The 22,605-nt window shown below is 36.4% G+C and overlaps 1 protein-coding gene and 1 non-coding gene across 6 annotated transcripts in view; one reads left to right on the forward strand and one right to left on the reverse strand.

Moving 5' to 3' along the window:
* Positions 1-22,605, forward strand: part of CTNNA2 (catenin alpha 2) — a 1,139,605-nt gene that overhangs the window by 129,765 nt on the left and 987,235 nt on the right. For all 5 annotated transcript variants that reach the window (XM_032243720.1, XM_032243721.1, XM_032243722.1 and 2 more), the window contains exon 2: positions 14,878-14,984. In XM_032243720.1, coding sequence (XP_032099611.1) covers positions 14,883-14,984 — 102 coding nt within the window. In that variant the 5' untranslated portion in view covers positions 14,878-14,882. The remainder of the gene's footprint in view (positions 1-14,877; positions 14,985-22,605) is intronic.
* LOC116527046 lies at positions 210-311 on the reverse strand. The gene has a single exon (XR_004258359.1). It is a non-coding gene; the product is annotated as a U6 spliceosomal RNA (small nuclear RNA).

A 22,605-nucleotide genomic window follows, 5' to 3' on the forward strand; every position in this document is an offset into this window, starting at 1 on the left:
ATATATATATATATATATATATATATATAAAATGTATGTGGTGAAAAATATATATAATTTTTTATAATTTAAGAATCACCCTAAACCCACTGCCCAGCATAACTACTGTTAAAATTTTGATGTATATCTTTCCAGACTTTTTTCTCTATGCAAATGTATTCTTTATATCCAGATATATGTCTATATATAACAAAATGAGTTCATACCATAAAAATATTGGATGCTGCATAAATTTGCTTGTCATTCTTGCCCGAGACCATGATAATCTTCTCCACATCTTTCTAATTTTAGTATATAAGCTGGGAAATCACATGATGTCCATTGAATTAAGTAACTAGACGATCATTTATAATTTTACAAGGCTAATTTCAGTGGAATGGCAAGGGCAGAAGCCAGATTGTTGTGGGATGAGGAATGAGTAGGTAGTGAGGAAGCGGAACAGGCATTATAGACTATCCTTTCAAGAAGCTAGGCTGTGAAGGAGAAGGGAAGTATAGAATGTCAAGTGAGGAGTAGGATGGTGAAGGATCTTTTTTTTAAAAAAACAATTTGTATTTTAGTTTTTTAATTAGACAGTACTTTCCACTGCCTGGGAAGAGCCAGAAAAGGGGGGAAATTGAGGATACAGTGGAGTACAAATGATGAAGTGAGGCCTCAGTCAGGAGTCAGGGAACGATGGAATACAGGAAAGAAGACCCAAGCCCCATATTTTAGTGAGGCAATTGGGAAGGAGCTAAGGCTATAAATAGATGGTGATACATTTGTAGATGTGTCATCTGAGGGGATTCTGGTCATCTTAGAATGACTATGGCTGATGTATGAATGTATTGAGCTATTTGAAGGTTTTTGAACTTGTAGGAAACAAAGACCTTCTAAACTGGATTAGTCCATTATCTGTTCACTTTTATCTTGAGAATAGTATCAAGAGATGCATGTTAGAAAGGTCTAGTCTTCTCTGACAAACCGAAAGGTCAGAAGTGGTCCCTAATGACTTCAGCTACCTTAAATAATACATTAGGGATTTATTATCCACATATTTCTGTGAAGTTTCTTAAAGCTGTGTGTTTTCTTAGTCTGTTCTGCCCCCACCCAAGACTTACCACTCGTGAAATAACATATTGAACACATTTCAGGAAGTTCAGTTGTATCTTGGAAGAAACACAGATTTGGAACAAACTTTGGTTGAATTCCACTAACCTTGGAAAAGCAAGCTTTAGTTCTCTTATGGGCTAAATTGGGGTACCATCACTATTGACCTGACAGCAGTGTGAAGATAGCATAAGGTAACATAGGTCAAGTGCCTGAACAGTAACTGCTTAGACAGCGTGTGTTCGTGCCTTCCTCCATGACTGTCTTGTACACATGTTCTCACTCTCAGTCATTGACCAAGGACTCCAGCACACCAGGATTTGATAATGGCAACATGAAACTACTAATAATTATAATAAACTTTGACCAATGACCTGTAGTGTTCATTGAAATCTTTGCTGTTGAGAAATGTAAGTATCATGAAATTAATGGAAAGGATTACACTATCTTGAGATGTAAAAAATTAACAGGGCCTCATTTGCATTTCCTAAAACCACGGTAGATTCATTATTTATATTTATAAAAGCATACTACCTGAGGTATTTTTTGGCTCACAAATATAAAACTAAATGCCACTGATGACCAGAAGGAAAGCTTTGTTATTGTTTCTTTACACATGTGATTTTCTGTATGAACAAGCTTAATGAGATGATTTACTAAGGAGAATATATGCTGAACACAACTTGTGCTGCAATATCAATCCTCACTGTAAAAGACTTCTAAACAAATATAATTGCTGTAATGTGTTATGTCCTTTCAAGTCTCATAATTCAGTTGAAAGGGGCAAGGCTAACACAATGCAGGAGAATTATTTCCCATTTACTCTAGCTGCCACTGGATGCAAAGCAGTACCTGTTCACATTAGATCCAGTGAATCAGCCAGTCTGTGACATAGGAAACTGCATGAGGCAGGTCTATTACGCTTAAATAATTTCCCTATGAGTTTCTGCTACTTAATTCCTTTATAACTTATCAGCACATGTGTGGATTTAGCCTCAACTTTTAAAATAATAGACAATAATTCACTAGAGCTTGCTTTAAAAATACAAGTCCTTGGATACTAATTAAGTATTTTTCTGACTACTTAACTGTTGAAAATAGCTCTTAAATATCTGCATGTCTTTCTTTATATCATGATTACTTGTCTTCTTGACTCTCCATTGTAAGGTTACTTGGATGGCTTTTCATAGTCTGGGTTAATTTGTTTTCTGTATTTTTTTTTGGTAGCAATTCAAAAGATCATTGATTGTTTTCCCATTACTCTGTTGCACAAACTACTTAATATGGCTCTATTAAGACATTCAAATTTTGAAGCTGCCATTTGTTACCTCTACACTGCCTGATCTAAATGCCAAGTTAAAATGAAATGATTTAATGGTCCCAGAGATGCCCATCCCAGCAGAGCTCATTCTCTGAGGGCTCCCCTCTTGGTGAATGGTTCCTGCTTTTATAATCTGATGAGTCAGAACAAAGCTCATCTCACCAATCAGCATTAAGCAAGTCTAATTCACCTTAATGTTTCCCACATCAACTAACTGGCGCATGCCCAGAGTAGGTAGTTAGTATATAGGCATTGAATAAATGACGGATGGATAACTGAATGATGGAAGAGACAGAAAACTTTATATTTAATGATGTGTTATGGGATTACACTTCTTTGCTAGAATATCAAAAGCTTTCAAAGAAATAATTGAGAAGCAATAGACTCTTACATTAAAAGTAAAATTTATATAAATTACTTAAAAAAACTTTTAATTAAATTTGAGTTTCTAATGTATTCGGGACATAAGTCCTCATTAAAAGTTTTTTTTTTTTTCTTTTTAAACTTGGTTGTTTAACTTTTAAGTAAAGATACTTAATACTCAAATTACTTTTGAAAATTAACTCTTGTACGACTTGGTTATAATTCGAGGGTTTTCAAAGCCTTGTCGAATGGGATTCAAATTATATTGTGGTAACTTTGTGGGAAATATGGGTTGGATCAAATAGATTAGTTTTAGTATAAATCAAAAGACTCTCATAACAAAATAAAAGCTACATTTAAAAAAAAGAATATCGAAGGCATTCTGAGGGAGAAAACTTACTTTTTTCCCCAGGTCTGTAGCAGCTAAAGTGGTGAACTTAAAAAAAAAAAAAAAATCTTTCTACATAAGAACATTTGTATTATATTTTAACATGTGTGTGCGTGTGTGTGTGTGTGTGTGTGTGTGTGTGTGGAGAGAGAGAGAGAGAGAGAGAGAGAAACATGAACTTGGCAAAGAATCAAGTCCATGAGTATTCATAGCATTTTGAGTAATGCCCAATACTGCTAATCATTGTGAAAGCGAAGAGTCTCTGTTCCTGAATACATTAGAGAGCACAAAACTTACATAAATCAAATAGAGAACAACAAAAGGTAGCTTGTATTCGAATCAGGTATTATATGGCAGTTATTCTAAATACTGGTGGAATTCAGAGAAAGGAAAAGTTAATAGGACTTGTGTAAACAGGGAGACTTCGTAAAGAGTTTGGGACCTGAGAGAGCCTTGAAGACAAAATGCGATTTGAGTCAATGAGGAGAAGGAAGACTTCCTGGGAGGCATTGTGGGCTAACCCGTAGAGCTTGACCTATGCTTTGCACAAAGTTACTCATGTGGAAATCAGAACTGAATCAAATATCATTAGTCTCAAAGTTACTTTTTCCTGAACAAAAATGGGACACGATTTAATACGTTAAACTATTATCCTGTTCTCATATGTACTGAAATTGTACATTTTTCTAAAATAAATAAAAGTAAATCCGAATATAAATTATGTTCTCTAAATAATACCAAGACATCGTGTGTTTTCAGGGTTTGGGGAAGTACTAAACAAAGAATATGTCTAAAAATATGTCTGAAATTTATTTTCAACACTATTACTCTCTAGGAAATGGTCCCACAATTGAAAATATAAAGAACTGATACTTAAAAAATATAAATATTTGGATATTTCAGATGTTCACATTTAATCAACATTTATGAAGGGTCTAACTCTCTACTATATCTTACAGATGACAGAAAATAAGTGAAAAACTGAATTTGTGTCTTAATGAGTTTATAACTTGGTGAGTTATGTCAAACTGTATGTCAATTTCTTAATGAGCCAGTTAAGAAAAATGTTAAGATCTTCTGTTACTGACTGTAAATACAGTCTTGATTTGGGGATTATGCAGAAGGTGCAGGGTGAGGATGTCAGTATTTGGATATTGGTGGATGAAAAGGGATGTGTCCCAGGTAGAAACTTTGGGAAGAGGCATAAACCATGTGTTGTAATGTGGTACCCACCTGATTGGAGCAGAAGACTTTTGTTAAAGAATGAGATCCAACAGAGCAGGATCAGAAAGTGGAATATCTGCCTCATTACAAAGAGGAGTTGTTGGAAAAGAGAATTAAGCAGTTGTTCTGGTTTTCTAGAAAAGCAATGTTTAGGATAATTAGTTTGGGCTAAATTATACAGTGAGACTAAAGGAAGGCAGTTTGGTGGCTATTTTGCTATAATCTAAATATGAAATGATGAGAGACTAGTGAAGATTTGAGAAATATGGTTATTGCATATGGAATTCTAATTTATGGGCTGAAGAACAAAGAATAAATTAATTGCCAAATAAGCTAGGTTTCTACTGAATAATTTAAAGTTCCTTTTGGACTGTAAAGATAATTCCTTAAAAAACATTACCTGGAATACGAACAGTTCTGATTTTCAGTTGTTGGACTCTATTGTTCAAATCTGAATTGCAGTGTTGCTGAAGGATAATAAGCAAGTTTCAAATTTCTAAATAAGTCATTTCATTTAGACAACTTGAGTCCTTGATGGGACACTGGACACCTCACGTGGCATATGAGTAAGCACTACCTACCTGGATACCACATAGGTTCACACCCAAGTGGAAAACAACCCATAATTTAGGAGACACCGAGTCTGTATATGTTTCGTAAATGAATTAAAATAAGACTATGAATGCAGTAAAAAGCAAGGAAATGAATTTGACAGATACTAGATTTTATTTTCAGTTTCAAATTACTGACTGTCTGTTAGCATACTCCAGGAGTAGTCAATTTCTATAAAATTGCCACATAGTATTAAATTGTATGAGTATGCTATTGTAAGTATGAAAACCCATTTCAGTGAGCTATGGACATGGTTATTTCTTTTTAATCTGCAAACTCTAGGCCATATATTATTAGTCTCAATTTACCACCTTGAAAGACTTGAGGCTTTGGAGCTTTCTTCATATATATATTTTTGGTAACATTTTGTTTATTTGGGTAGAAGAAAAAGGAGATTCTGAAAAGGATATAATAGTTTGATATGTTTATTAAGGCATTATTTATGCATTTATGCTTTGACATTGAGTATTATTACAGTAATATTTTCAGATTATTAGAATGATATTTTTGTTCTGCAGCATTTCTGTGAGTTTTTTGTTAAAATATATAGATTTACCAAGAATAGAGGTCTTGCAAATACTTGAGGGAAGTGCTAAACTACACTTTAGCAATAGCAGAGATACCCACACCCCACCCTGCCTTCAATGCAAATAGAAAAAACTACTTAGACATTTCATATCGCTTCAGTTTTGAATAAAAGGGGTGACATATCCTGTAATTACAGCAGCAGTTTGCATCTTGGGTCACCTCTCAGTTCACTGAGCGAGGTATTTGAATGATTACTGTGTAAAGAATAGTGATGGATGATATACTACTTCCTTTTGGTCAAAGTTAGGAGAAATGAGCTTAAATTGAGCAAAATTAATGGAGGAACATAAGAAGCAGGTTTTTCCCACAGTTTGGCCACCAGACAGGAAATTTTCATACACATGGCAGCACCAGGAAGAGTGACAAATGCCATCCTCCCCTAACCTCCATTTGGACATGGTGTCAGGGCAGAGTGTATTCTGGTGGTAGCTGGGATGCCTTTAACTCTCTAAGGATATGTAGAGAATAATACAAAAGACTTCTCCTGTTTTATTCTTCACTTTCTGCTCCTGCCTGTGATACATACACACAGATACTCTCTTCAGCTCCAGAAAATAGCACCTTACAATAGGGTATCCAGATCCTAGAGGTACTTTTAAAAAAATTAACAACAGAAAACTAGAACTACTATTTCAGATAACATATTTGGAAGACTTAGTTTTATGGGCCCCAAATAAAAAGATGTTCTTATGGGTCATCTAGTCTGAGCAGAGATATCCCATGTGTTCCTCTTCACTGCTCCCCTGCTGGCACATGTGGTGATGGTTCCTGATTACAACAATGGTTCTTAAAGTGTCATTCCTGGACTAGCAGCAGCAGCATCCTCTGGAAACTTGTCACAAATGAAAATTCTCCAACCCACCCCAGACCTAATGAATCAGAAACTCTTGGGGTGGGTCCCAGAATTTTTGTGTTAGCATGGCCTCTAGGTGATTGTCATGGAAACATACATCTGAGAACTGTTTGTATTTGATTCCTATTGCTGCAGTAAAAAATGTTAGCACAAACTGAGTAACTTACCAATGTATTACTACTTAGTTTTTGAAGGTCAGAAGTCCAGGCAGACATGGCTGAGCCTCCTTGTTAAGATCTCTCAAGGCTGAAATCAAGGTGTTGATAGGGCTGTATTCCTTACTGGAGGCCCTGGGGAAGAATCCACTTCTCACCTCATTTAGGTTGGTGACTGAATTCAGTTCCAGGTGTTTGTGGAACTCAGACCCTCAGTTCCTTGCTGATTTTCAGCCAGAACTCATTTAGCTCCCGGAGGTCACCCACATTCTTTTCCATGCTTTTCATGTGTCCCCTGTAGAACTAGGTTAAGTTTTTCTCAATTCAAATCCCTTTGCTTTTTCCCTTTGTCCTACTGTCCTACATCCTCTTCTGCTGTACCTGTATCATGTTCTCTTCCACCAATTGCCAGGAGAAAGATCCACATTTTTTTTTTTTTTTTTTGAGATGGAGTATCACTCTGTCAACCACGCTGGAGTGCAACGGCAGATCTGGGCTCACTGCAACCTCCACCTCCCAGGTTCAAGCAATCCTCCTGCCTCAGCCTCCCAAGTAGCTGGGATTACAGGCTCCTGCCACCATGCCCAGCTAATCATTTTTTTATCTTTAGTAGAGACGGGGTTTCAACGTGTTGGCCAGGCTGGTCTTGAACTCCTGACCTCATGATCCACTGGCCTCGGCCTCCCAAAGTGCTGGGATTACAGGCATGAGCCACTGCACCTGGCCAAAAGATCCGCTTTTTAAGGGCTCATGTGATTACGTGGTTCTACTTAGATAATTAGGGATAATTTCCCTGTTTTAAAGGCCGCTGACCTTAGTCACATCTGTAAAATCCCCTTGATCGTGTAATGTAAGATATTTACAAGAATAAGGCAGGGGGCTGAGGTCACTGGGCCAAAATTTTGTCTACTTAGCATTGCACCTCACAGGTTCTTTCTCTTGACTTTGCCAGGCCCCTGTGTTGCTCGCTAGCTGGCCCAGTTTCACAGCCAGCATCCTACTTTCACCACGTAAAAACAATGTCAACTTGGGGTAACTGACATCAAGACCTGTTCTGTCTCACCAGGAAAAGCAGCCACCTTGCCCATGGGCTCCACGAGTGGATTAGAACACCTGCTGTTGGCATCTTCCTCATCTGGTCTAACATTCCTTTATGTCTCTCTCCTGCCTCTTACTCTCTCATTCTCCAGAAATGACTAGTTCCTCATTTTTTTTTTTTAATTTTTGTCCTTACCTCTATTTCCTCCCATGATTCAGAAGCCCCATGGTGTAACTAAGCCTTGGGATTCTTCTCTAGAAGCAGTACACCAGAGTGCTTTTGAGCATAAACTCTGAAGTCAAGAAAATTTAGGTTCAAATTTTTTGTTTTTTTTTGAGATGGGGTTTTACTGTACCACCCAGACTGCAGTGCAGTGGTGTGATCTCGGCTTACTGCAGCGTCTGCCTCCCAGGCTCAGACCATCGTCCCGCATCAGCCTCCAGAGTAGCTGGGACTACAGGTGCACGCCACTACGCCCGGCTAATTGTCACATTCTTTGTAGAGATGGGGTTTCATCATTGTTGCCCAGACCAGTTTCAAATTTCTTGACTCAAGCAATCTTCCTGCCTCAGCCTCCCAAAGTACTGGGATTACAGACATGAGTAATCACACCTAGCCAAGGTTCAAGTTTATGACCATGAGTAACTTTCTTAACTGTTTTATACTGTAGTTTTCTCATTTATAAATGGGAAGTAATAGTAAAAGCTCATTAGCCAGTGTTATTTTACTCATGGAAAAAGAAATTTAATGTATAGGAGACTTGGTACTAATAATACCCTTCCAGCTACCCTAAATCGGGGAGAAATTTAAAGAAATAAATGCAAAAAAGGCAGAAAAAATGCAATTCAAGGTTTTCAGACTTGATCCTGAAATGCTTAAGAAATTTAGAAAATTCATCTCATCTCATCTCTCTCCCTTTCTGAATAAATCTACTTTTTCGGGCATCTTGTTTTATGAGATTTCCAGTGCCATCCCTACACCAATTGGTGTCTTGAAGGTTAGTATAATATTCATGTGGACAACATAGCAAAGAAGAAAAACCATCACTTTTGCATGTGTGATTTTTCCACTGATTTTCAGAACAAATCCTTTAATAATATAATGTTATTACCATCCTTGTTTTACAAATAATGAAACCAAAGCTTAGGAATATAACTGACCCAACATCATATGTGTGGAGGCAGATGAATTATCTCCACAACTCTCTGATAATGACAGACATTATCAGTTATTAACTTCTTCTAAATTTTTATCAACTAAAACTAGCCTAGCCTGTGATAAAGCTTCATGGAGTTTGATGGCAGGAGTGCTCAGTATTGGTGAAGAGAAAAATTCTTGAGGAGAATCTGAAGCCAGAGCTTCCTGGAGAGAAAGCAGGTTTGGGTGGTCCCCTCTGCAACTGAAAAGCATCCTGGACTATGGTGATATGAAAGTATAGTAGAAAGAATGAAGATAACTTAAAGGTTAGGCAGAGAATTCCAAAAATACATTTTCCAGGAAGGTTTGAAAAGAAGAATTTCTTCAGTGATTGATGTACTGCATTAACATATCTGGCATTCGAAGGCATTCCTTGGAGTGAGGGAACTTGAGTCAGTTTCTACTTACCAGGATACTGTCCAAGGAAACAAGCCCCTTAACACTTGGCTGCTCATAGAGGAGCTCATTTTACTCTGATTTTTCATTTGTGTCAGGTTTTGTCTTTTTTATCATGAGTGGCAAATGGCTGCTAGCATCCTGGCCCATGCCTCTTTCTTACCATCACAGAAAGAATATGAAATTATCTAAAATATTACCAGGAGGTCTGTGTTATTTCCTTACATAGAAACATAATCTAAAGCTTTTTTCTTAAGTTGAAATAGACAAATGGGATCTAATTAAATTAAAGAGCTTCTGCATAGCAAAAGAAACTATCATCAGAATGAACAGGCAACCTACAGAATGGGAGAAAATTTTCTGCAATCCACTGACCTGACAAAGGGCTAATATCCAGAATCTACAAAGAACTTAAACAAATTTACAAGAAAAAACAATCCCATCAAAAAGTGGATGAAGGATATGAACAGACACTTCTCAAAAGGAGACATTTATGCAGCCAACAAAAATATGAAAAAAAAAGCTCATCGTCACTGGTCATTAGAGAAATGCAGATCAAAACCACAATGAGATACCATCTCATGCCAGTTACAATGGTGGTTCATTAAAAAGTCAGGAGAGAAGAGATGCTGGAGAGAATGTGGAGAAATAGAAACGCTTTTATACTGTTGGTGGGAGTGTCATTAATTCAACCATTGTGGTGGACAGTGTGGTGATTCCTCAAAGATCTAGAACTAGAAATACCATTTGACCCAGCAATTCCATTACTGAGTATATACCCAAAGGATTATAAATCATTCTGCTATAAAGACACATGCACACGAATGTTTATTTTAAAGGCACATGCACTGTTCACAGTAGCAAAGACTTGGAACCAACCCAAATGCCTATCAGTGATAGGTTGGATAAAGAAAATGTGGCACATATACACCATGGAATACTATGCAGCCAGAATAAAGAATGAATTCATGTCCCTTGCAAGGACATGGATGAAGGTGGAAACCATCATTCTCAGCAAACAAACATGAGAACAGAAAACCAAACAGCACATGTTCTCACTCATAAGTGGGTGTTGAACAATGAGAACACATGGACACAAGATGGGAACATCACACACCAGGGCCTATAATGGGGTGGGGGGCTGGGGGAGGGATAGCATTAGGAGAAATACCTAAGGTAGATGATGGGGTGATGGATGCATCAAATCACCATGGCACGTGTATAGCTATGTAATAAGCCTGCACTTTCTGTACATGTACCCCAGAACTTAGAGTATAATTAAAAAAAAAAAAAAAAAAAAAAAACTTTTCTCTTTTCTTTTCTTATCTTTCTTGCTTTCTTTCTCTTTCTTTTTTTTTTTTTTTTTTTTTTGAGAAAGGATCTTATTCTGTTGCTCAGGCTGGAGTACAGTGGCACAATCATGACTCACTGAAGCCTTGACCTCCCTGGGCTCAAGTGATCCTCCCACCTCAGTCTCCGGATTCGCTGGGTCTATAATAGTATGCCACCATGCCCACCTAATTTTTATATTTGTTTGTAGAGATGGGGTCTCACTATGTTGCCCAGTCTGGTCTCAAACTTCTAGGCTCAAACCATCCAGTCACCGTGGCCTCTCAAAGTGCTGAGATTACAGGCATGAGCCACTGTGCCCAGCTAAAACTTTTTATGAAGAAAGTTTTCTCAGAAATTAAACTTCTAGGAGCTTTTTTATAAGCTGGTAACATTGTGCTGTGTGGAAGAAGACAATCTTGTTGTCTTTGTTATTTACAATCTTGTTTTTCACTCTGACTGAGTCCAGTCTGTATTCTAAGCCTCTCTACCAAAGGTGAGTAAAATATGATTTTTGTTCTTTGAATTCCAATCAGTGAGAATAAATTTATTTGATTTATGTACATTTTCTTTTGTGGGCAAACAGACTGTATTAATTGCACAGATGGAATGGAGACTATATATCATTTGATCCTCAGAAAGATGAAGCTCTTGTGAGACTACAGACTTGATTTGTTCTCTTGTTTTCTCGTTTGATTCGATTTGATTGTTCCACACAGAGGAATATAAATCTTTATCTCTATTTTAATGAGTTATCTCTGTTACTTCAGAGATAAAGAATTACAAAAAAGGAAATTCAAATTTGGGGAAATAATGACAACGTAACAATAATAACAAATACTTCCAGAAATGTTAGCGTGCTTTCTATCCATTAAGTTATTTAATCCTCGCAATAAGACTATAAATTCCATATTATCCTGATTTTTCATTTGAGGAAACTGGGACTCAGAATGGGCAGGCAATTGAACAATATCACAGAGTTAATAAATTTCAGGGCTTCAATTTATACAAACGTCGATTTGATAACATTGTGTTCGCTATTGCTGACAAACAGTTAATGGCAAAATCTCAGTGGCATGCAACATACAACAGCAGGCATTTACTTCTTGATCATGTGTTGGTGGTTTGGTTGGGAGTTGACTGACTAGGCTGTGCTTGGCTCCAGCTTCATCTTGGATTCAGGTGTGCTGAATGTGCCTTTCTTTTTGGACCAGTAAGTTATATGTGACTCTTAGGGCAGAAGCCAATAGCACAGAGGAGAAGCATAACTAAGTAAGCACATTCCAGATGTCTACTCACATCATATTTCTTAACATTCCTTTTGGCTAAACCCCAATAGCAATGGAGCAGGAAAATATTCTCTTCTCATGGAGGTGAGGATGGGAAGGAAATGACTATTTACTGAAAAATCCTCCTATCTACCTCAGAAGCCTATGCATTTTCTCTGTCCTTTGTAATTCATAAATATTGACTATACCAGTAGGATGACATTCTCAGTTAGGAGTCGCATTATTGTGTGTGCTTCTCATAGAGGCCACATACCAAATCATCAGTTCCTATTTTCTGACTACCATTGCCTCCCTTCTTTGCTCTAGAGGATGCTTGACTCATTTTGCCTTATCTGCCCTCATTTGTTCATACTAGAAATCTGGAGGCAAAGATCATTAATGGGTGAATCTAGAAGACTATGGTTATGATTACTGTCCTGGAATAGAATTTTTTTTTTTTCTGTTTTCATGAAATTCCATTGGCCAAGGGCTTTCATAAGGAAAATGTTCCTAATACAAGGTCTAATATAGATAGCAGAAAGCAATCAAATGTTTTGAAAATAGCAGAATGTAGCAGGACAGGAATACTTTTTCTAGAAACAGCAAACTGCAAAGATGATTCCAGCTGAAGTATTGCAGGCAGGGGAGCTTCTTGCCTTCCTCTACCTTGTGCTCAATAGCTGATGTGAAGTTAAAATGCCCCTTAGAGGCAATTCAGTGGGAATCTTAGATATCAACGTGTGGATTTAGAGGTAGGGATTTTGCAGTCCCCACCACCACTCCCTTTGTTCATTGCTAATGTGGATAGTAAACTGGTGAAAAGATTATGGGGTAGAAACAGAATTCCTGGTTTTAGCCTCAACTGTATCAGAAACAGCATGGCTAGAAAACAGCATTTAAAGTTTCTATGACTTATTTTTCCACTTCAACAAATTATTGCCGCGAAACCTTTCCTTTGCTATCGAATTTTACCTTTGTCACAAGAAACGACTGAAAAGATTGATCCTCAAAGGAATAAATTAATTTGAGTGATTTGTCTGAGAACTATTAGTCTTTTATTTTTAGATTTATAAGGGCTCTGTGACCTTCAGGACTAAAGGCCCTAACTCACTCTTGCTTCTTGGCTCATAATTGGCTTAAGATCTTTGTACAAGGAGTATCCCTCACTTCTGCTTGATGCATGCTAGATTCATGTCTCTGCTGTGATTGCCCCAGCATTTTTGTTTCTCATTCCAGAATTTTCGTGTCATTTTTTTAAAGTTAGATAATAAACAGCTGTAATTTTATGTGCCTTCCATGATCTATCAGGCTGTATATACCAGCATGCCCAGATTATAATGGAAATTCTCTATGCGGTCTCACTCAGTACCTGCCACTTACATGTTACAATGACTTCACTACTGAGTATCCAGCTTTCCTACAGAACTTCCTTGTTCGTTATCATTATTATGCCACTTGGAGTTCCATCAGAGTTTGATAAAGGTTCCCAGGGACCTTCCCTAGAAACTTGCAATAGCTGTGTCATAAGTACTGGACTAAGATCACTTAGGTAGGTCTGGCTTCAGCAGGGATGAAGGTATCCCAGTGTCTGCAGGAAGCATCTGGCATCTTTATCCTTCTATGGCATGAGAAGGTGTGCTGCCCAGCCATGTGTATGACACAGCTGCTTTGTGGCAGTTGGTAGTGTGAATGGAAAATGTGTAAAGTGTTTTTAGGTTTTTGGAGGACAGGCAGCATGTTGGTGCCAACTATTGTGGTGATGAAGAAACCCAAATCTAAATTGGTCTGTATGGTTGGATTGCTATGCTTAGTTTATTTTAAACATGGCATTTGGAGAGAGTTAAAATACCAGCACACTGTGTCTTTGCCTCTTCTCTTTTTTCTGAAGCAAATTGGTTGGATCTGTTTGCAAAAGGATTAGCTGTAGGAGAGAGGTACATTTCTACTAGTGCCTATTGTGATAGGCCTTCTTTGTCATATTAATTCCAGTAGAAACGATCATCTGTATTGATTTATAAGGATGGAATTGAATGGGGACGTTGATTCAAAATAAGAGAACATCCGTGGACATTTTGATTTATGTTGGTATTAAGGCAAATAATTCAGATTCAGTTTGTACAATCTAAGGTTGCTTGTCCCGTGGTTAGATGTCAGAATGTATTTAGCAATTCCTTGATGAGATAAACACACCCTCATAGAATGTATAATTTTTGAAGGTGCTAGAACTGTAATTTTTTGCCTGTTATGGGGAGACTGCTGCCTGCATGTCAGTGGTTCTTCTGTAAGAGACGATTGCTTTAGAATGAAATAAATAACCTTATCAGTCACTGATTTTATGGGACAAGAATGTAAATGTAGTGAATAATCAGAGAGCACGTAAATAGTAGCAGATAATTTTCAGAACCGTTGGCACTTAGTTTGCAAGATGTTTTTCTTATTTAAGAGACTGAAACTCTTGTCCAAGGAGTATGATATTACTTCAGGGGTCAGTTATGATGTGAAGAGAAAAGAAGCAGCCTTTTGTTATAACAGGAGGCCCTACAGTTAGTAATCATTGATGGATTTACTTTGCTTTCTGCTATTCTTTGTTGTTCTCTCCAGATTGACATTGATGCCCCCTCCTCACCTCTCCCATAGTCCTTTCTGTGTTTCTTAATCACAACATGTGTCACACTGAGGCTTAATTGTTCCCAGATTTGCGTGTCTCTAGCTTTAAACCTTAACCAACTTGAAGGCAAGACCAAAAATCTTTTGCAGCATGTAGCGGGTAGGTATGCATACTCATTGTTGAGTAAATGAAAGATTTCAGTGGCAACTGGGTCCCAAAAGCAGACCTAATGTATACCAGTATGCTGAGTACGTTTTAATCGAATTCCAACATTGCCACCTCACAGTCTACTGCTCTGGTTTTCTCATCTCTAACTTGACCAAGTTGGCCCAGAGAGGTGAACTTCCAGTATGTTCTGATTTTCAGTGATTTCCTCATTTTGAATTATCAAAGTTATAATTTATTTCAAAGATCATTATTTCTAACTGATAACGTGTATTCCCATAGGGAGCATGACTTCGGCAACTTCACCTATCATTTTGAAATGGGACCCCAAAAGTTTGGAAATCCGGACGCTAACCGTGGAAAGGCTGTTGGAGCCACTTGTTACACAGGTAAGGGATGCTTTGAAACCACTTTGTTGTATGTGTGTTTCTATTGTGATTATATCCGGACTTTTGAAAGAACTTAGGCATCCTTAAAAGAGAGTAAATCTTGCTATAATTCCGATTACTGAATATATATTACCACCTGAACTATGGGCAATCTCATTGCCCTATAACATTTGAAATGGCTTTTTAAAACTGTTTGTATGATTTTTGAAATTAAGTTGATGAGATAATTGAAGAGGGGTCCTCGGTGAAGGGGGCCCTCATTTACAGTAATAGATTCAAAGTCTAAATAAACCATTCCTCCTGCACTTTGAGATGCTAATGCACCGTTAGGAAAAAACTGTGTTGACTATACAACAGCAATGTGTATTTATTGAATTACTTTTCTTTCAGTTTACAGAATTCATCCTATCGGGGTGATGAGATGTTCCATTTTTGTGTTGTCACAGTTGTCACATTTCCACAAGATGACTGTCAACAGAAAAATGTCATCAGGATTTTTAAGTTTGATACATTAATTTTTAGTGTCTTGTGAAGCATATTCTTTGCTATTTTAACTTTGAGATTCCTGGGATGTGAATTTTTTTTTGACCTAATTAAGTTAGAGGCATTTCTATTGTCCTGTGGCTGTTATAATAAATTCCCATCTACATAGTAGCTTAAAGCAGCACAAATTTATTATTCTAGAGATCAAATATTCTAGTCAAGGTATTGATCAGGTTGCATTACTTCAGGAGACTCTAGAAGAAAATCCATTTTCCTGCTTTTCCCAGCTTCTAGAAACCACTTCACTCCTTTGACCCCTTTCTCTATATTCAAAGCCAGCAATGTAGCATCTTCAAATATCTCTTTCATTCTGACCTTTGCTTCTGTCCTTGCATCCTGGCTCTGACATTTCCTGTCCTAATTCCTTCCTGTAAGATCCCTTGTGATTATGTTCGATCCACCCCAATACTCCAGGACAATCCTCCCATCTCAAGATCCTTAACCCAATCACACCCAAAACATTTCTATTGCCATTTAAGGTAACATATTTACAGTTTCCAGGGATTAGAATGGAGTTATCTTTGGGGAGCATAATTCAGCCTGCCATAGTCAACCCTCTGGCTCCCAAAGATTCAGATCCTTCCTTCATGCAAAACACATTTCATCACATCCTCAGGTCTCCAAAAGTCTCAACCAATCATAGCATCAACACGAGTTCAAACTATCATCTAAATTTCATCAGCTTAAAAGTCCCAAATCTCATTATCCAAATTATTTAAATTAGGTATGGCTAAGGATCTGTTTATAATCCGTCCTTGAGCAGAGTTCCTCTCCATCTGTCTAGCTGTGAAACCACAAAACAAGCTATATGTTCCCAAAATGCAATGGAGGAACAGGCATAGGGTAACAGTCACAGACATTCCCACACAAAAAGTGGAAGGAAAAAAGAGTTACCAGTCTCAAGCAATGTAGAAACTTACATGGGAAAACTCCATTAGATTTCAAGGCCTATGAATAATCCTCTGTGACTTGACTCTATGCCCTCTGGATCTAGTCCAAAATTATTTCTTCATTTTCATGAAGGGTTGCACATATTTTCAACCAGGTATTTTTGTCAGCCATCTCCCACCTGTAGAATTTTGGGTGTCCATCAGCCTTCTTGCATTTCATCCTTTTCGTCAGTCCAAGCTGCTGGTGTTATCACCATTGTGGGATTCTCAAGAACCTTGTTATTTTCCTATGTACATCCATAGTATTCACTTCATTCAAGAAACAGGCTCCTCTACAGATCTTTCTTGGATAATTTCATCTCCATTTCTGGCCTCTGTTGAAGTGTCTGAGGGGATCCACGAATCACATGCCTCATAACTTCAAAGAGCCCTCCTTTCACTTTGAACTTTTAATCCTTATGAGGCACTTGCAAAATGTTATCCAGATATAAAATTTGTTTTCTCTCTAAGTATGCTTTCTTGAAAGGACGTTTCCTAATGTTGGTGTTTTGAAGTCTTCATAAGCTGAGAATTTCCCAGTCACCCAGTCCTGGTTTCTTCTGGCTTAATAGTTATTCCCTTTATTCATCTTTGTCCTCACATATTTTACTATAAAGAGCAAGAAAAAACCAGGCCACTCTTTCAATATTTTGCTTAGAAATCTCCTCAGCTAAACATGTAAGTTAATCACTTGTAATTCTGACTTCTACATAATTGTAGGAGTCAGCCCAGCTGAGCTTCCTGTCACTATAAAACAAAGATTCTCTTTTCTCCAATTTCCAATAACAAGTTTCTCATTTCCTTCTGAGGTCTCACTAGCATCTCCTTTAATGCCCACATTTTTTACCAACAGTCTATTTATGGCAACTTAGATATTCCCCAAGACGTGAAAGGTTTTCTTTACCATGCTCCTCACTTCCTTCTGAGTCCATACCAGCAGTCTTTAACCAGATCTTTATTTTTAATGACAGCCTGTTCAAGGCAATGTAGAATTTTTGTATTACGCTTCTCCATATTCTTCCAGCCTCTTCTCATTACCAATTCCAAAGCCACTGTCTACATATTTAGGTATTTGTTACTAGCAGTGCCCCATTTCCAAGTACCAAAATCTGTGTTTCCAATTGCTATTATAACAAATTTTCACAAATTTATTAGCTTAATATAAAACACATTTCTTTTACAGTCCTGGGGTGAGAAGTTCTAAGAACAGTGTGGCTCTAGGGAAGCATCTAGTTCCTTGCCTGTTTCAGCATCTGAGGTCCGCCTGTATTCCTTGTTTGCATCACCTTCTTCCATTTTAGAGCCAGCAGCACAATGCTCCAAATCTCTCTGACTTCAGCTTCCTCTGTTATATTTTCTTCAATGAATCTTCACTCTACTGATTCTCTCTTATGAAGACCCTTGTGATTACACTGGGTTCACTCAGTTATTCCAAGATAATCTCTCCATCTGAACATCCTTAACCTAAGCACATCTGCAAAGTCCCTTTTGCCATTTACGGTAACACATTCACAAATTCCAGGGATTAGAATGTGGACATCTTTGTATGTAACTGGAGAACATTTTATGAGATTCATGCACATTTTTCATTTGGTCATGACTCTTGTTAATTCTGTAAACATTTCTGCAAGAAACACCTAATCCTGGTATTGATAGGCTCACTTAATATTGATAGGAAGTATGTTGGCCACCTACTCCGATTGTACCCTGTGGCCTAGGGCTGATTCATGAATTGTTTGTTAGTAGTCTGCAGTAAGAACAAATTGAGAATAAACACTTGAAATTTTTATAGAAGTTTGACAGAGTAATTTTTTGTCTGCTGAACCGAAATATAAAATATAGACCTATAATTGTTTATGTTTAATTTTTTAAATTATTCATCATGTTGGATTTTATAAAATATTGATCTGTGAGATAATGGAATAAGAAAAATATGGCCTTTCATCATGGCTAGCTTGAGAAAGACTGGCTTAGGAGACATGTTGGAGTCAGAACAATCTGGTCTGAAAGGAACTTCTTCCAGATCAGTTAAAAAGTGAGTGACCTTTTCCTAGCCTTGGAGTTTTCACTTCAGAGTACATATAAGTATATTTAATCCTTATCATACAGATTAAATGAAAGAAAATATTAGAATACAACACCTGGTATAACACAAATGTTGAGTAAATGTAGCTGCTGTTTTTCCTGTTTGATGGCTATATATTCAGGCCATAAACCAATACTATATAATTTATGAGAAGGATGTAAGTGAATCAGGCATGAGCTACCACAATATTACACTTCTATAGCCTTATGTATTAAAATTTATATACTTGTAATTTACCCTTGAATTTAGCTTTTTTAAATAATAGCATATCTAAGATTATAATTAAAAATTCTTTTTGTCGGCTGTGGCGACTCATGCCTATAATACCAGCACTTTGGGAGGCTCAGGCAAGGATATCACTTGAAGTCAGGAGTTCATGATTAGCCTGGTGAACATGGCAAAACCCCATCTCTGTTACATATACAAGAATTAGCCAGGCATGGTTGCACATGCCTGTAATCTCAGCTACTCAGGAGGCCGAGGCAGGAGAATTGCTTGAACTTAGGAGGTAGAGGTTGCAGTGAGCCGAGATCGTGCCACTGCACTCCAACCTGGGAGGCAAAGCGAGACTACACCTCAAAACAAAACAAAACAAAATTATTTTTCATGTGTCTTCTAGTCCAGTTATCTGAAGTCTTTCTGTTGCAGACAAAAGCAATGCATTAAAATATTTCCTCAAATTAAGGACAGTGAAGTGGCTAATTCATATTTGTTCACATATTACAGTAGAATGTTTAAAACTTTTGTTGAATTTCATTCAGGGATTTATCACTGTAAGTAGACTTAACATCCTTCCAGTCTCCTCATGCCTATGTACATTATATTTCCTCCTAGTATTCCATACTGATTTTAAAAAAATTAAATGCGTGAATTTTAAAATGGGATTTTTCATATGATATTATTTCCCTACAATACTTGACTGTGTTATCAATGCTAACCAATTCGTCCCTTGGAATTAAACTTTCATGATAGGACTGATGTGACAGTTGACCCTTAAAGAACTTATGGATAAGAAAGAAGAGATAAGGAAATATTAGCTATAAACTTCATACTCTACATTTAAAGCAAACTATGGAACTGTGAGAGAACTAAATCAAGGCCACAGTTGTATCAAACACATACAACTTTATGCATTGAACAAAATGCAATATGCAGTGACACAATATGTCCATAGCTATCTCACAGCATCTAATAAGGATGGATAAGGGATGAAATGAAAACCAGAAGTTATGGGGTTCTGAGTAAAATTCTTTCACTGTCATGAGAAATGACAGGAATTTACTGTTGATGAGTATTTAAAATATCCCATAAAAACTTACTTCATTTCAATAATGATGTATATGAGGCCTATACATTTATTTCATAATGTTGAAATAGCAAGATTCCTTTTGGAGAAATTACATGTTATTAAAATTATTAAACTGCTAATGAGAAGGTATTCGTCTTAGGAAGTTTAGCCATTGAAAATATCTGAACTTTTTATACATTCAAAAAAAGAAGGGATTTCAATATGTCAAATTCTATGTTAAGAAGTTTTATTAGAAAATGAACACAGTTTTTTAGGCAGCTTTATTATAAAACTGAAGAAAAATTATTAGGAAATTAAGAAACACTCTTAGACAACTCTTAGAACCAAAGGGAAATTACAAACTATATATGAGTTAATGAAAAAGAAGATCCCTTCCTAACAAAATAGATGCATCCAGTAAAAGTGATCAGTATAGAATTTCAGCTGTAGATAGCTTTGAAAATATGATCAGTGTAGAATTTTAGCTTTAGATAGCTTTGAAAATATGATTATTGTAGAATTTTAGCTTTTGATAGCTTTGAAGATAGAAAAGAGATAAAAAATAAACTATTAATCTTAAGGAATTAGAGAAAGAACCTCAAAAGAAACTAGGAGAATAGAATTTAATAACAATGAAAACTGGAATCACTAGAATGGAATGCAAAATAAAAATAGTTAAATAAACTCAAAATTTGATTATTCTTTTAAATGGCCAACATAAACCCCTGAGGGACAAATTATGGAAAATATATAAAGAAAGAGTATATAAAATTATAAATGAGAAAGCAGAAGTAACTCCAGAAACAACAAAAGTTAAAAGAAGTATAGTAGAATATTAGATATGACTCTGCTCTGATGAAGCATGAACATCTTAAGGAAGGGAATGAATGCCTAGAAAAAATAAAGTGCTAAAATATTTTCAGGAGAAAGTAGAAAACTGTAATAAGCCATTTAAATACTAGAAATCTGTTTAAAGATCAATTATCAAAAAAGCACAAGAACAGATGGATGTATAGCTGAATATTATCAGACACTTGAAGCACTGATATTGAAATGTTCTTTATTCTAACCATAGAAAAATATAGAGAACATTAATCATTTTTTAGAGAATCATAACTTTAACATTAAAAATTTAAGTCACATTTTAAACTTTTTAAAGAAAAGGGCAATGATGATTCTATCTCATTTGAAAATTTAAATGAAAAAAGAACCCCACATAAGCTATTAGTAAATAGCTCCCAGCAGTATATGAAAAGACTAGCATATATGTGAAACAATAGGATTTTTAAAGAATATAATGGTGGCCTATATTTAGGAAAAAAACAAATATACTTTATTATATCAATAAATTGTATTAATAGATACTTAAAAAGATTTAATAGAATTTTGCAGTTTTTTCTAACAAAAACTCTAAGAATAGTCTAAGTCTTTTAAAATAAACGAATGTACCATGTAAATTTTGGAAGAGGATTAATAAAGCCCTCTTTGGGATATAATTTTATAACATTAAAAGTAACATGAAAATGGGGTTAGGTTGCTGGATATAAGATACATATACAAAAAAATATTTTTAATCTATTCAAAGGGAAAGAATTCAAACAAAGATTTTATTTTATAATTGAAAAATTATAAGGTTAATCTACTTTTCTGTATGAAGTGCACATTAATGTTTTAATTTTATTTTCAATTTTGTAATTTATTTATATTATTGTAGTAGGGATTGTGAATGCACAGGCTTTAGAGTCAGAGAGGCTCAGTTGTGAATTCTGTACTCATGGTAATAGCTTCAGTAGGTTACTTAATCTCTCCTTAAATGTTAAATATAGAAAATAATAATTTCTACCTCAGAACAGTATTGAAAGGATAAGTGAGATGGTTTAAGGGGACTGGAAATGCCTAGTGCTATGCTTGTAGTAATACAGGCTTGCTTTCAGTACCATTTCCTTCACCACTTAATGGTAATGGCTTTGACTTAATGAAACATAGGTGTTATATCTAATACAAGGATTCATTTGGATACTTTTTAGAAAAGAATTTAATGCAGATTTATAAAAATATTGATTTTCTTATTGCATTAACAAAAGATAATTAAAACAGAAACCTCTGACATGATTGAATATTGGCGAGACCAGCTCCCAATACATCAACACAGGTTTAAGATCTTTCAAAGTGATCGAGTGGTCAGTGAAAAAGAGAGACAAGGAAAAGGCTTTCTTTAAAGCTGGGCCCAGGGGAGACGCCACATAAAACCGCTCTGTGGATATCTGACATTCCCCTGAAAACCTCAGTTTTTTATTGTGCTCTTTCAATAGAGGAGGGTGAGCAAGGTTATGCAAAGTTTCAGTGATAATTATACACAAAAAAATACATTTGCAAAAACTGGTGCACAAAAATCACAATGTGTTATTTAAAAGCAGAACAATGTAAAGATAACTTTCTGTATCTCAGCATAGAAATCATATACCTTAGCAAGAATATAGGTTAAACATAAACTTATGATTATCAGCAAGAACATATTAGGCTCACAGTTACGAAGGAACAGGATCTGACACAGGACAACCAGCCTGACCACAAAACTCCAAGAAGAGGGAGCTCCATGCAGGCCTGGAGGAGCAGTGGGAGAAGAAAGACTTTTACATCCTATCTCAACCACAGAGACACACGCCCCTCATGCATCCGTTTATAGGCTCTCCATAAGGGTTGCATTCCCTCTCCAGGGCCCTAATCAATACGCCTTTCCTGGGAATGGAATCTAGGTAATAAGCCTCTCCATTA

Source organism: Sapajus apella, unplaced genomic scaffold (assembly GCF_009761245.1).
Source record: "Sapajus apella isolate SASKATOON/1434 unplaced genomic scaffold, GSC_monkey_1.0 scaffold52, whole genome shotgun sequence".
Taxonomy (NCBI): domain Eukaryota; kingdom Metazoa; phylum Chordata; class Mammalia; order Primates; family Cebidae; genus Sapajus; species Sapajus apella.